Here is a 13,751-nt window from a genome sequence, read left to right as displayed (position 1 = left end):
CAGGTGGGCGACCCCCCCAAACCCCCCCTCGCTGCCCCTCACCGAAGTGGCGCAGCTTGAAGCGCTGCCCGCTCAGGCTCAGGGCGGTGCCCCCGCAGCTGAAGCGGGGCCCAGGCAGCCCCCGGGTGCCCGCCAGGAGCTCCAGGGCCTGGCTGGGGCACAGCTGGTCCCGCCAGCACGCGGGGCCCGCGCTGGGGACAGGGCAGTGGCACCTCTGCTGGGAGCGACCCCTGTGCCAGCCCCCGGCCCTCTGTGCCCGCTGCGTGCCATCTTCCTGTGCCCCCGACCCTCCTGTGCCCCCCATTCCTGCCCCTCCTCGTGTCCCAAATCCCTCTGTGCCCACTCCGTGCCATCCTCCTGTGCCCCTGCGCCCCCCGTGCCCCCGTGTCCCCTCCCTGTGTCCCCCCGTGCTCCATGTCCCCTCCTGTGTCCCCTCCCCGTGTCCCCGTGCCACGCACGTGTGGTACAGGGTGGGCAGCCCGCAGTGGGCACGGCAGTGGGACAGCAGCCTGTCCTCCAGGTCGATGGTGGTGCTGCCGATCTCCTGGTCCGGTGGCACCTTGTCGTGGTCCATGATTGTCACCCGCAGGTCCTTCTCCAGAGGGATGGTGGCCGTCAGCTCGAACATCCTGGTGACAGCAGTGCCATCAGCCCGGGGCTGGCATGGGGACAGGGGAGCTGGGGGCATGGGACATGGCAGGACAGAGAGTGGGACAGGTGGGGACACAGGGACATGGCACAGGGATCTGGTGGCACAACAGCACAGGGAATGGCGACCTGGTGAGCGCCCCCAGTGGCCCCCGGAGGTGACAGTGCCAGGGCCACCCGCCCCGAGGGTGACAGTGCCAGGGCCACCCGGGCGCACCTGCCAAAGACGGGCTCCAGGGTGTTGGGCACGTACTGGTCCCGCTGTCCCAGCGTCTTCTTGCCCAGCGCCACCCGCACGTAGGGATCGCTCTGGGGCACGGAGGGGACACGGCGGTGACACCGCGGCCGCCCCGCCCCGCCCCGCCCGGCCCCGCGGGGGTCCCCGCCGTCCTCACCAGCCCGGTGACATCGCGGGGGGACAGGTCGAAGGCTCGCACCACGTAGACGCGCACCAGGCACGGCTGCGGCTGGCGGGGCGGCAGCCGCTGGAAGCAGCGCGGAGCCGGGGCCGCTCCGGCCTCCTCGGGCACGGGGTAGATGCGGAACAGCCCCTGAGAGACCCCTCGGTGCCCTCCGGGGGTCCCCCGGGTGCTGTCGGGGTCCCACGGGGGGGGTTCACCCACCTTGAAGCTGCCCACGGGCTCGGCGGCACGGCCGGGTTTGGAGAGGGGGAAGGTCTGGCAGAAATCCTGCAGCCCCTCGAACTCGGGCACCGCCTCCAGCTCGCAGCCGTAGATCTGCGGGGCAGGGCCGGCCTCGGGTCAGCCCCGGGCCCGGCCCTGCCTGGGGCTGCTCCCCACCGCGGGCCCGGCCCCTTCTTCGTCCTTGTCCCCATTCCCTCCTCATCCTCATCCCTGTCCCTTTCACAGCTTCGTCATCCCTGTCCCTCCCAGCTTCATCCCTGTCCTTGTCCTCCTCAGTTTCACCCCCACCTTTGTCCCCTCCCCAGATTCATCATCATCTTTGTCCCCACCTTCATCATCATCCCTGTCCCCTCCCCAGCTTCATCCCCGTCCTTGTCCCACTCAGCTTCATCCCATCTTTGTCCCCTTGCCAGCTTCATTCCTGTCCCCATTTCCTCCTCATCCCTGTCCCCTCCCCAGCATCATCATCCTTGTCCCCCTCAGCTTCATCCCCATCCCTGTCCCCAGCTGTCCCTGTCCCCAGCTGTCCCCATCCCTGTCCCAGTGCATGTCCCAGGCTCTGGCTCACCTTCAGTCTGTCCCCATTGGTTCTCCACGGGGATTTGCGGTCCTTGTCCTCCATGGACGCGTAGAATTTGCTCCACCAGTCCCTCTCCTCTTCTTCCTCCTCCTCCTCGTCCTCGTCCTCATCCTCGTACTCCTCCTCCTCATCTTCCTCCTCCTCCTCCTCGTCTTCCTCGTCCTGGTGGGGAGCAGAAGCAGGTGGGCACAGATGGCCCTGGTGGCCCTGGTGGCCCTGGTGGCCACCCCATTCCTGTGCCCACCTCGTCCTCAGCCCGCTTGTTCCTGAGGTAGCCGAGCAGTTCCTGCAGGGAGCAAAGGGCTCTTGGGGAAACTGAGGCACAGGGCCGGGCGGTGCCAGCGCCCAGCGGTGCCAGGGCTGGTGCCAGGTGACCAGGGGGACTCACCTGAGCCATCCTGGCCGGGGCTGTGGCCAGGAACAGGGACCACCAGCGTCTGCAGGGACTGCAGGAGACCCGCACGGAAAGGAGCTGCTCTGAGGGACACAGGGACAGCAGGGATGAGGGAGGGGACAGCTGGGACGGGCTGGGGACAGCTGGGATGGGCTGGGGACACTGGGAATGGGGCTGGGGACACCTGGCATGGGCAGGGATGGGACAGGTGGCATCTGGGATGGAAGAGGTGGCACCAGGGACGGGCAGGGATGGGACGGGCAGTACCTGGCATTGACACAGCCGTGTGACAGCCTTTGCCGGGTCCGCCGGAGCCCAGCAGATGCTCCTGTTGGGGCGGGGGGCAGCGGTACCGGCCCAGCTCCCTGACGCTGGCCTGGCCCAGCAGCAGCCGCCGCTCGGTGCCCGCGCGGTGCCAGAGCCGCAGGCGGATGGGCGGCACGAAGCGCTGCTCCTCGGGCAGCGCCTGCGGGGACAGCGGGGACAGCGCGGTCACCCGCGGCCGCACCCGCGGGCCGCTCCCCTCCCCGTCCCGCCCTCACCAGGGTGAGCAGGAAGGCGTTGCTGGGGAAGTTGGGGTTGGTGGCCATGTCCTCGATCGGGGGGGTCCACAGGCTCTGCTCCCCCCACTGCAGCTCCAGCCGCGGCTCCCGCACGGCCCCGCGCAGCCCCCGCAGCCCCCAGGCCAGCACCTGGCGGGACACGCGGCTCCTGTCACCCGCGGGGCTGCCCCCGGTGGCAGCCTGGAGGTCCTTGTCCCCATCCGTGTCCCTATCCCCACCCCTGTGCTGGCTTTGCCTCTGCCCCCTGTGCCCCCGCTCAACTTCGCTCCTCTTCTTGTCCCTGCCCTGTCCCCATCCCCTGTCCCTGTCCCCATCCCCAGGAGCTTCAGCTCTGCCCACAGCCCGTGCCACGCCCAGGCTCCATCTCCAGTCTTGTCGCCATCCCACCTTTGTCCTTGTCCCATTCCTGTCCCCATCCCTGTCCCCATCCCACCTTTGTCCCTGTCCCCATCGCTGTCCCCAATTTTCCTTTATCCCTGTCTCCATCCCTGTCCCATCCCTGTCCCCATCCCAGCCCCGCCTCCATCCCATTCCTTGCTCCCCCCATGTCCCCACGCTGTCCCCACCCCTGTCCCCTCCCCGCAGGTGGCTCCCACCTCCAGTGCCACCCTCTGCAGGCGCGGCCGCAGCTCCGGGGGGATGCCGAACCCGAGCCCGTCCTTCCTCAGGGGCGGAGGGCCGAGCGGAGCCGGGGACCCGTCCTGCCGTGGGGGGGACACGGCGACAATGCCACCCCGGCCCTGGGTGCCCTCTGTGACACCCCTGTGTCGCCCCTGTCACCGCCTCACCTCGGGCTCGTGCAGGAGCTCGAAGGCCGCCAGCAGCTCCCCGGCCGGGCCCCGCGGCCCCCGCAGCGGGTGGGGCTGGAGCCGGGGCGGCTCCCGGAGCGCCGCGTCCAGCCAGACCCGCGGGGCGCACACGCACCGGCCCAGCAGCGCCGCCGTGCCCTGCGGGGAGAGCCTGAGCACGGGCTGGCCCAGCCGGGGGTGTTCCTGCCCCTCCATCCCTGACCCTGCTGTCCTTCCATCCCTGACACCCCCATCCTTCCATCTCTGACCCCGTCCTTCCATCCCTGAGCCCTTTCCCTCCATCCCTCCTGCCAGCCCTCTATCCATGTCCCATCCATCCATCCATCCATCCATCCATCCATCCATCCATCCATCCATCCCTCTGCTCCCACCCTTCCCTCCTTCCCTCTCTCCTTCCTCCTTCCCTCTCTCTCCACATCGCTCTATCCCTCCCTCCATCCTCCCATCCCTGATCCCCCATCCTTATCCACATCCCATTCCTCATCCCTCCCTCTTCTCCCATCCCTCCTTTTTTCCCTGCCTCCCTCCCTCCCTCCTCACATCCCTCCCTCCCTCCTTTCCCTCCCTCCCGCCGTGCCCGGTGTGTCCCGTACCTGTCCCTGCTGCTCGCACACCTCCACCACCACGGCGGGGGGGTCCTCCGGGACGCCTCGGGGGTCGCCGAACAGCGGCACCCGGGTGAAGAGCAGCGTCTGCTCCCACTGCGGGTCCAGCGCCCCGCGCACCGCCCGCGTGCGCTGGCTCAGGGACACGAACGACACCTGCGCGGTGGCATCTGGGGACAGCGACACGGTCAGCGCCCCGGGCTGCCGGCGGGGCGGCGCTGGGGGGGCGGGGGGGTCCCACCTATGGAGGTCCTGGAGCCGCCGGGCGCCAGATCCAGCGCCTGGAAGATGTAACAGCGGAGCTGGAAGCGGCCGGGCCCTGGGGACAGACGGGGGTCAGGAGGGACTGCGAGCCCCAGACCCCTCCCCACACCTCCCGGTCACTCCCGGTCCCTCCCCGACCACTCCCGGTCTCTCCCGGTCCCCGCCGGCCCCCGGGCTCACGCTGGAAGGTGCAGAGGATGAAGGGGGACGGCTGCTGCAGGGCCACCGCTGCACTGTCCTGGCCCGGCTCCTCGGTGTCCTGGGAGGGGACAGGGCTGGGCTGGGGGGACACTGCTGTCCCCCTGTCCTGTGTCCCATCATGGCCTCGCTCCACAGGGCTCCATCCCTCGCTCTTCCCTCCCTTCCATCTCCCCTCCCTCTCCACACCTCCCGTCCCCCCGACCCCTCCCGTTCTCCCCGGTCCCTCCCGTGCCCCCGGACCCCTCCCGTTCTCCCCGGTCCCTCCGGTTCCCCCGGCCCCGCTCCTACCGGGGCTCCTTGGAGCAGGAAGAGCGGTGCCACGGCCGCGGGCTCGGCGGGCACCAGGCTGCGCTGCCAGCGCCGCCGGCGGCACCGGGGACCGGCCGGGACCTTGGGCTGGAAGGTGCAGCCCCAGAAGCACTCGGGCTGCCAGGCCTCGTCCTCCCACAGCTCCTCGGGGTCCTGGAGGGGCACGGCTCGGGGACAGCGTGACACGGGGACTGCCACCCTCATCCCCATCACCCCCTTCCCTGTCATCATCGTCCCATCACCCCAACCCACCAACCCCATCCCCCATCACCCCCATCCCTGCCACCCCATCCTTGTCACCTCCCTCTGTCACCCCCATCCTGCCACCTCCACCCCCACCGCCCCGTCCCTGTCCCCACATGTGTCACCAGGGTGCTGCGGGTGTCCGTGTCCTGCTCCTGTGTCCAGCTGTCGCTGTCCCTGTGGCGGACCCGGAGCCAGCGCCGGCGCCGCAGGGTGTGGCACTGCTGTCCCTTGCTGTGCCACGCTGCCGGGGGGCTGCCATCCTCCGTGCCCACCCCGTACTGCCAACCTGCATGCACGGGTCAGCTCCTTACCTGTCACCCCGTCCCTGCCACTCCATCTCTGCCACCCCCATCCTGCCACACTCACCTCTCTCACCCCCGTCCCTGTCCCCCCCGTCCCCCCCATCCTGCTGTGCCCACCGGGGTCCCCCCACTCACCGTCTTCATCCTCGGTCCCCTCCATGTCCACGTGCCAGTCACTGGTGACACGCCAGCCCTGGGGACACGCCACCTCCTCCTTCGGTGGCACCGCCACTCCTTTCTGCAAAACCAGGCGGGCGCTGAGCCGCGACACTCCGGTGCCACCTGCGCTGTCCCCGCGCTGTCCCCCACTCACGGCGTCCGTGCTGGCCGTGCCGGCCCAGCCCCCGCTGGGGTCGCGGCTCTGGTTCTCGTAGAGCTCCTCCAGCACCGCGCTCCCCGCGCCCCGCACCGGCACCCTGGGGACAGCGGGGACACGGCTGGTGTCACCGCGCTCCCCGCAGGGACAGGGCTGCCTGGCTGTCCCCTCGGCTCACCGCCGCGGCCGCTCCACGCTCCAGGGCCCGTCCCAGCGCCAGCCCTTGGGGGGCCGCATCTCGTCCGGGGGGGGCGCGGCCCGGCCGGAGCTGTCGGAGAACTCGGGGCGCCCCAAAAGCCTCCGGGGCCCCCATTTCCCCAAGAGCCGCGTCTGGTTCTCGAACTGCGGGGACAGAGGGGCTGGCCTTAGGGGACACTGTGGGGTGCTGTCCCCTCCCGATGCTGTCCCATCCTGGTGCTGTCCTCTCCCGGTGTTGTCCCTCTCCCGCTGTCCCCTCCCCGCTGTTCTGTACCAGGCACTGCCCCCTCCCCGCTGCCCCCTGTGCTGTCCCCACTGTCCCCTCGCTGTCCCCTGTGTTGTCCCCGTGCTGTCCCCACCGTCTCGCTGTAGAAGCGCAGGCTCCCGCCGAGCAGCGGGGCCAGCTCGCCGCTCTCGGCCACTCGCCCCAGCCACAGCCGGACCCGCACCTGTGCCTGGGTGTCCCCTGGGCAGCCCTGTGTGGCACAGAGTGTGGCACAGTATCACCGAGGGGCGGGGACACGCGGGGGACAGAGCGGGGACACGGGAGGACACAGAGCAGGGACTTGGAGGAGATGAGGTGGGAGTAGAGAGGGGACAGAGGGGACATAGAGCAGTGAGGAAGGGGACATGGATGGGCATGGAGGGACACAAAGGGCTGTGGGGACACCAGGGGACACCAAGAGGACACGGAGGGACAGCAGGGGAGCTCCCACCAGGAACAGGGTGAGGATCCTCCCGCAGAGGCGGCCGCAGGCGCCGGGGCCGCGCGGGGAGTGCAGGACATCGGTGGCGGCGACACGGGCCGAGGCCACCCGGAGCTGGCCCCGCAGCAGCCACAGCTGCACGTCGGGGACACCGGCCTGGGGCTGCGGGGACACGGGGACAGGGGACAGAGGTGAGAGCGGCACGGGAACGGGGACAGGAACTGTCCCGAAGGGACCCCGGACACTCCCAGCCTCAGCATTGTGGGGTTTGGATTTGTCCCGTTTTGGGGTTTTGGGTGTCACCTCCACGGCCAGCGCGGCCACCTGTCGCAGCCAGCCCTGGGTCACTGTCGCCAGGGTGTCCCCGTGCCCGGCGTCGCCGCCGCCACCGGCCCCGGCCTCGTTCCGCAGCCGCCGCAGGAGGCGGCGCCGGCAGCTCCGGAGCTGCTGGTCCAGGGCGGTCAGAGCGGGCTGCGCCTCCAGGCACTGCAGGGCGGCCCTGCAGCGCCCAAAACAGCCCAAAATCACCCCAAAACCATCCCAGACTCACCCCAAAAACATCCCAGTCCAGGGCGGCCCTGCAGCGCCCAAAACAGCCCAAAATCACCCCAAAACCATCCCAGACTCACCCCAAAAACATCCCAGAATTACCCCAAAAACATCCCAGTCCAGGGAGGCTCCGCAGCACCACAAACACCCCAAAATCACCCCAAAAACATCCAAAATCACCACAAAACAATCCTAAAATCACCCCAGCCCAGGGCATCCCTGCAGTGCCCCAAAACACCCCAAAATTTTCAGGATTCCCCCAAAATCCCCAGTTTCACTCCTAAAATTCTTTGCCCCAACAATTCCTCGGTTTTTTCCCAAACGCTCCATCCTCCCACCAAAAACCCCGTTTCCACCCCAAAATCCCCACATCCTCCTCATCCCACTTCCACCCCCAATCCCCCTCCTGAATGTCCCTTGTCCCCCAAAATGACCCAAACCCCCAAACCCCCACTGCTAGCCCCGTTTTCCCCCCAGATTCGGGATCCCCTGGCCCCAAACCCCAATTTTGGGATTTGGGATTGCTCACTCGCAGTCCTGCTCCAGCTCCTGCAGCAGCTTTGTCCCGATGTCCCTGACGGTGTCCCCGCGGTGTCCCCGCAGCTCGGCCAGGTTCCTCTCCTGGGAACGGCCCCAAAATGTCCCCACATGGATTTGGGGTCAATCCCACCCCAAACCGTTCCCACATGGGTTTGGGATCAATCCCAGCCAGATTTGGGATCATTCCCACCCAGATTTGGGATCAGTCCCCACCTGGATTTGGGGACATTCCCACCCAGATTTGGGGTCATTCCCAGCCGGATTTGGGGTCAGTCCCACTCGGATTTGGGGTCTCACCAGGCGCTGGCACAGGGCTCGCAGGAGGTTCAGGCTGTCCCAGCGGTGCCCGGCGTCCTCCCACAGCGAGGTGACAGCCACCACTGGTTTGTCCCTGAACCACGGCAGGTGGTGGTAGAGGTTCCCTAAATCAGGGAAAATCGGGAAAATCGGGGTCAGGACGGACCCGGCCGCGCTGCTGAGGGGCAGCTGGGGCTTCCTGGGAGGTGTCACAGGATTATCAGCGATTCCCAAAGTGTCCCCTGATCCGCAGGTGACATCACCCAGGTGACACCCAATCCATGTCCCCGACACCCCAAAACCGCCCCAAAACCGCCCCAGACCAGGGCGTCCTTTTAGCACCCCAAAATACCCCAAAACCACCCCAGAATCACCCCAAAAGCATCCCAAGACACCCCAAGATCACCTCAACCCAGGGCGTCCTGGCAGTGCTCCAAAACACCCCAAAGTAAACCAGAATCACCCCCAAAATCACCTCAAAATAACCCCCAAACCTCCCTAAACACCCTACAATCAGCTCAAAACACCCTAAAATCCCCCCCCCAAACACCCCAAAACCACCCCCAAATAACCCCAAACCTCCCAGTCCCTCCCACACACGCGGATCAAACACTTCAATAACCACCCTAATCAAGCATTCCCAACAATTAATCACTCCCCCGCTGTCCCACCGCCCCTTCCCACTCCCCAGGCACCCGGGAGGTGACAGTGGCACCCCGGCGCTGTCCCCGCTCACCGTCGAAGGCGGGCAGGGCGGGCGCGGTGGCGGCCGCGGCTCGGCCGATGCCCAGCTCGAGGCTCAGCGCCTCGGGGCCGCCTGGCACCATGGTGGCCGAGTAGAAAACCCCGCAGAGCCCCAGCTGGCAGCGGGGCAGGCGGCTCTGCGGCCAGGAGAAACCCCAAAAGCGCTCAGCTGACCCCGCGGGGCGCAGGTGGCACCGGCCCGCAGTGTCCCCCGTGTCCCCACCTGCGCCCGCTCGGCGTCCACCGGGGCCACGGCGTCGCGGTGGCGCCCGGGGGGGGTCCCCAGGTGGGTGCAGAGCTCCAGCAGCAGGCGGCCCCGGTAGACCGGCCCCGAGTCCTGGGAAACGAGCCCCGAGGTGTGGGGTGGCCATGGGACACCCCAAATGTCCCCTTGTCCCCTAAAGTCCTGCCCCAATATTTCCGGTTTTCCCTCAAATGCTCCGTTCTCTGTTTCCTCCATCCCATTTCCACCCCATTCTCCATTCCCCCATCCCATTTTCACCCCAAAAGTCCTACTGTCTCCCTAAAGTCCTGCATTTGTCTCAACAATTCCCCATTTCTCCTTCAAATGCCCCGTTCTCCATTTCTCCCACCCCATTTCCACCCCATTCTCCGTTTCCCCCACCCCATTTCCACCCCATTCTCCGTTTCCCCCACCCCATTTCCACCCCATTCTCCATGTCCCCCACCCCATTTCCACCCCATTCTCCGTTTCCCCCACCCCATTTCACCTCACAAGTCCCGATGCCCTTGAAAACATCCCAAATTCCCTTTCCCATTCCCCAAACCCTCTGAAAAGCCCCACAGCCCCATTCCCCCTCCGAACCCCCTATTTCCTCCCGCATTGCCCCATTCTCACCCCAAACATCCCACGGCCCTCAGAAATCCTTCCTTTGCCCCAACAACTTCTGATTTTCCCCCAAAAACCCCCATTGCCCCTCCAAAAACCCCACTGCCCCCAAACCCTGCTCCGTACCCTGGCAGCGTCCTCCCGGGGGCCGTAGAAGGGCAGGAAGCTGGGCCCGAAGGAGGGGAAAAACCCGGGGGTCCCCTCTGGGGGAAGAGAAAAGGGGGTTCAGGGTGGCTTCTGGCTAATGGGGACCCCAAAAAGGGACAGCCCCGCTCACCCTCGAGCTCGTCGGGGTCCCGGGAGATTTGGGACAGCCTCAGGGTGGTCCTGCCCACGACTTTGCTCCGGCACGACCTGGAGGGAGCACGGTCAGGGGTCCTCCGAACGCGGGGGGTCCCCAAACCCGCGGGGTGTCCCCCAAACCCTCTGGGTGTCCCCTGCTCACCCTCGCAGGATTTCCAGCAGGATTTCGTCACAGATGGGGGGCAGCTGCAGGGACAGAACAGCGCCGAGTGTGGCTGTGCAAATGGGGGCGTCCCCCTTTTTGGGGTGCCCCTGTTTAGGGCCGGGGGCTCTCCTCACCCGCAGGGGGAAGAACAAAACCTCGTTCCACTCGGGGCTGCCATCGGCGGGCACCCAGCTGGTGCAGAGCTGCGGCGGGGACACCCGTGAGCCCCCGAAAGGATCGGGCACCCCCAGAGCCCCTGGGCACCCCAAATTCCCCTCCCGGTGCTCACCGTCCTGCCCGCAAAGCCGACCTGCACCGACACCTTCGGCGAGCCCGCGGTGCCGCCCAGGCACGGCCGCGCCGGCTCCGCTGCGCGGGGATGGCGAGCAGCGACATTTTGGGGGCTCCCCAGATCCTTCCCCACCCCGAATCACCCCCGGTTCCCACTCTGTGGTGAGCAGGGGGGTCCCCAAAGCCACCCTTTGCCCCAAATTCCCAGTGTTCCCACTCTGTGGTGAGCAGGGGGGTCCACAAATCCACTCTTTGCCCCAAATTCCCCCATGCCCACCTTGGGATGAGAAAGGGGGTCCCCAAACCCACCCCCACCCCAAATCCCCGGTGTCCCCACCCTGTGGTGAGCAGGCGGTTCCCCAAATCTGCCCCCCCTCCAAACTCCCGTGTCCCCATCCCAAACCCCGGTGTCCCAACGCCACACTCCGATGTCCCCACCCCAATTCCCGATGTTCCCACCCCAATCCCGGTGTCCCCACCCCAATTCCCGGTGTTCCCACCCCAATTCCCGGTGTCCCCATAAACCCCAGTGTCCCCACTCCAATTCCCCGGTGTCCCCACCCCAATTCCCGATGTTCCCACCCCAATTCCCGATGTTCCCACCCCAATTCCCGATGTTCCCACCCCAATTCCCGATGTTCCCACCCCAATTCCCGATGTTCCCACCCCAATTCCCGATGTTCCCACCCCAATTCCCGATGTTCCCACCCCAATTCCCGATGTTCCCACCCCAATCCCGGTGTTCCCACCCCAATCCCCGGTGTCCCCACCCCAATTCCCGATGTTCCCACCCCAATTCCCGGTGTCCCCATAAACCCCAGTGTCCCCACTCCAATTCCCCGGTGTCCCCACGCCACACCCCGACGTTCCCACCCCAATTCCCGTGGTCCCCACCCCAGTTCCCGATGTCCCCACGCCACACCGCGGTGTCCCCACCCCGCGGCAGGTCCTCGGCGCGGAACACGCGGATCTGCAGAGTGGTGGCGCAGGGCGGTGGCCGCAGCAGGTTGGCCTCCACATCCTCGTCCCCCGCCGGCACCTCCTGCTCCTGGGGTGCAGGGATGGAGGTGACAGCTCGGGGACCCCCCCCCCAGCAGGGATTTTGGGGTGCGGGGGAGGGCGGGGCGCTCACCTGGGCGCGCTCGCCGGCGCGGCGCACCACGAGGCTGACCTGCAGCAAGCCCTGCGAGCGGCCGTCGGGGTGCCGCGGGTGCTGCAGGCTCAGCCACTTGCCGCTCAGGCTGCGCCCTGCCCCGCCGGGGACACAGCGGGTCACCTCCTCGGTGGCACCGGAGGCACGCCTGAAACCCCCCCAAAACGCACGGGGCTCCCCCAAAATGAGGCTTCACCCCTGGCTGGTGCTGGTGTGAAGTAGCGCTCAAAATGTGGCAGCCCAGTGGCACCACAGGGCATGCCTAAACCGCCCCCAAAATGCACGGTGTGCACCCAAAATTAAGTTTTACCCCTGGCCAGGGCCTGCCAGAAACACCCCCCAAAAGGTGGCACCCCAAAATATGTCACCCAGTGTCACCCCAACCCTGTCATTACCTGGGGCAGAGTAGACAGTGCCGATGTCGAGCTGTGGGAACGGCAAAGGAGGTGAGAGTGCTCTGACAGCCCATTCCCAGCGCCCTATTCCCAAAATCCCAATCCCAAACCCCATTCCCAAACCCCAATCCCAAACCCCATTCCCAAACTCCCATTCCCAGCGCCTTATTCCCAAACCCCAATCCCAATCCCCCACTCCTCACCTCGAAGATGCCGATGACGGGTTTGGTGCAGATGTTTGGTGAACGGAGCACCTGGGACAGGGAAGGGGACACGGCTGTCCCTGTGTCCTTCTGTCCCTGTGTCCCTGTCCCCCCAGTGCCACCTCTCCCCCCACCTGGATCTGGATGGGCTGTGCCACCAGCTGCTCCGGAGTCAGGCGGAAATTCTGACAAAACACCTAAAACCCCGAGAAGGGACAGTGAGGGCGGGCCGAGGGACAGTGGCGGTGCCCGTGTCCCCTGGGCGGTGTCACCTCGTCGAAGTAGGGGTTGTTGCCGCTGCGGCTGCGGCTGCGGAAGATCTGCTTGCCGATCTGCACCCTCACCACGGGTTTGATGTCATTGCCCGGCAGCTGGCGGCCCTTGATGACCCTCACCCAGACCTGCGGGGTGGCACGGACGTGGTGGCCTCGAGGGGACGCCACCCCCCGGGTGCCACCGTGCCCGTGGGTGCCGTACCTGGAAATCCTCTTTCCTGGCCGTGGGTGCCACCCCGGCTGGCTCCAGGGCCACCTGGTCGTGTGTGCTGGTGACAGGGACGTCCTCGGCGGCGCCGCGCAGGTCGTGGTAGCAGCAGAGGGTGGCGGTGCACTGCAAAGGGACAGCGACACGGGGACAGTGCACCCCGGGCTGCTGCGGGGTGCTGCGGGGCAGGGCTCACCCCCGTGGGCCGCTCGCGGTGGTCCAGCAGCGGGATGTCCCTGACGGCCATCGGCAGGCTGGGGTTGGCCACCAGCTCGCCCAACGACAGCGTGGTGGCACCCAGGTCCCTGCGGGAGCCGGGGACACGGTGAGGGTGGCCGCGGTGAGGGGGTGGCCGCAGGGTGTCCCCTCAGGGCTGGCACTCACCCCTGGGGCAGCAGGCAGTCCCCACGTCGCAGGCGCAGGGCCAGCGTGTCGGTGGCACTCAGGGGACACGTGTCCAGCGGCCACACCAGCTCCTGAGGGGGGTGACACGGCTCAGGGGGGTGGCCCGATGTCCCTGTGCCACCACGGGTCACCCCGGGGCCGCCTCACCTCATTCCAGGTGAGGCTGCGCTCCTCGGGCACCACCTGGGTTCTCCTGGGGACACCTGTGTGCGACAGGAGGGGTGGTGGCACCTCGGGATGGGGACATGGGGCACTGGACACTGCACGGGCAGCATGCCGGTGCCACCCGGTGCCATGGGGACAGCCCCTGCGGTGTCCCCAAGCCCTCGGTACCTCGGAAGCAGACGGACAGCAGGACACCGGGACCGAAGCCGGTGGCCCCGGGAATGTGGACGGCGACGACGTGGCACCGCAGCATGGCCACGGAGCCGGGACAGAGCTGTCACCAGGGGGTGCCACCAACGGGCCACCCCCGAGGTTCGGACACCGGCGGCAGGTTTGTCACCTCGGGGGTGCCACCGATGGGCCACCCCCGAGATGCTGTCACCAGGGGGTGCCGCGGCAGTGCCAGCCCCAGGTGCCACCGGCCCCGTGGCCGGCAGCGCGG

The 13,751-nt window shown here is 67.4% G+C and overlaps 1 protein-coding gene across 1 annotated transcript in view; it reads right to left on the bottom strand.

The window, feature by feature from the left end:
* Nucleotides 1-13,562, bottom strand: part of FER1L5 (fer-1 like family member 5) — a 17,520-nt gene extending 3,958 nt beyond the window's left edge. The window contains exons 1-42 of the mRNA XM_041471194.1: nucleotides 13,478-13,562; nucleotides 13,292-13,347; nucleotides 13,124-13,215; nucleotides 12,936-13,044; nucleotides 12,734-12,865; nucleotides 12,529-12,657; nucleotides 12,391-12,453; nucleotides 12,257-12,307; nucleotides 12,054-12,084; nucleotides 11,638-11,753; nucleotides 11,400-11,553; nucleotides 10,504-10,583; nucleotides 10,349-10,417; nucleotides 10,212-10,255; nucleotides 10,044-10,120; nucleotides 9,893-9,969; nucleotides 9,140-9,253; nucleotides 8,909-9,053; nucleotides 8,173-8,297; nucleotides 7,865-7,956; nucleotides 7,090-7,285; nucleotides 6,796-6,948; nucleotides 6,439-6,555; nucleotides 6,060-6,223; nucleotides 5,701-5,981; nucleotides 5,377-5,549; nucleotides 4,997-5,170; nucleotides 4,646-4,766; nucleotides 4,485-4,562; nucleotides 4,232-4,413; nucleotides 3,618-3,776; nucleotides 3,426-3,530; nucleotides 2,809-2,958; nucleotides 2,534-2,732; nucleotides 2,261-2,349; nucleotides 2,117-2,158; nucleotides 1,861-2,034; nucleotides 1,272-1,385; nucleotides 1,044-1,199; nucleotides 866-957; nucleotides 459-629; nucleotides 43-191 (exon numbers count right to left, since the gene is read on the bottom strand). Coding sequence (XP_041327128.1) covers nucleotides 43-191; nucleotides 459-629; nucleotides 866-957; nucleotides 1,044-1,199; nucleotides 1,272-1,385; nucleotides 1,861-2,034; nucleotides 2,117-2,158; nucleotides 2,261-2,349; nucleotides 2,534-2,732; nucleotides 2,809-2,958; nucleotides 3,426-3,530; nucleotides 3,618-3,776; nucleotides 4,232-4,413; nucleotides 4,485-4,562; nucleotides 4,646-4,766; nucleotides 4,997-5,170; nucleotides 5,377-5,549; nucleotides 5,701-5,981; nucleotides 6,060-6,223; nucleotides 6,439-6,555; nucleotides 6,796-6,948; nucleotides 7,090-7,285; nucleotides 7,865-7,956; nucleotides 8,173-8,297; nucleotides 8,909-9,053; nucleotides 9,140-9,253; nucleotides 9,893-9,969; nucleotides 10,044-10,120; nucleotides 10,212-10,255; nucleotides 10,349-10,417; nucleotides 10,504-10,583; nucleotides 11,400-11,553; nucleotides 11,638-11,753; nucleotides 12,054-12,084; nucleotides 12,257-12,307; nucleotides 12,391-12,453; nucleotides 12,529-12,657; nucleotides 12,734-12,865; nucleotides 12,936-13,044; nucleotides 13,124-13,215; nucleotides 13,292-13,347; nucleotides 13,478-13,562 — 5,080 coding nt within the window. The remainder of the gene's footprint in view (nucleotides 1-42; nucleotides 192-458; nucleotides 630-865; nucleotides 958-1,043; nucleotides 1,200-1,271; nucleotides 1,386-1,860; nucleotides 2,035-2,116; nucleotides 2,159-2,260; nucleotides 2,350-2,533; nucleotides 2,733-2,808; nucleotides 2,959-3,425; nucleotides 3,531-3,617; nucleotides 3,777-4,231; nucleotides 4,414-4,484; nucleotides 4,563-4,645; nucleotides 4,767-4,996; nucleotides 5,171-5,376; nucleotides 5,550-5,700; nucleotides 5,982-6,059; nucleotides 6,224-6,438; nucleotides 6,556-6,795; nucleotides 6,949-7,089; nucleotides 7,286-7,864; nucleotides 7,957-8,172; nucleotides 8,298-8,908; nucleotides 9,054-9,139; nucleotides 9,254-9,892; nucleotides 9,970-10,043; nucleotides 10,121-10,211; nucleotides 10,256-10,348; nucleotides 10,418-10,503; nucleotides 10,584-11,399; nucleotides 11,554-11,637; nucleotides 11,754-12,053; nucleotides 12,085-12,256; nucleotides 12,308-12,390; nucleotides 12,454-12,528; nucleotides 12,658-12,733; nucleotides 12,866-12,935; nucleotides 13,045-13,123; nucleotides 13,216-13,291; nucleotides 13,348-13,477) is intronic.
* Nucleotides 13,563-13,751: the final 189 nt, after the last annotated feature.

Source organism: Pyrgilauda ruficollis, unplaced genomic scaffold (assembly GCF_017590135.1).
Source record: "Pyrgilauda ruficollis isolate IOZ18807 unplaced genomic scaffold, ASM1759013v1 scaffold258, whole genome shotgun sequence".
In the NCBI taxonomy this organism is placed as follows: domain Eukaryota; kingdom Metazoa; phylum Chordata; class Aves; order Passeriformes; family Passeridae; genus Pyrgilauda; species Pyrgilauda ruficollis.
This window is presented reverse-complemented; position numbering and strand designations above follow the sequence as displayed.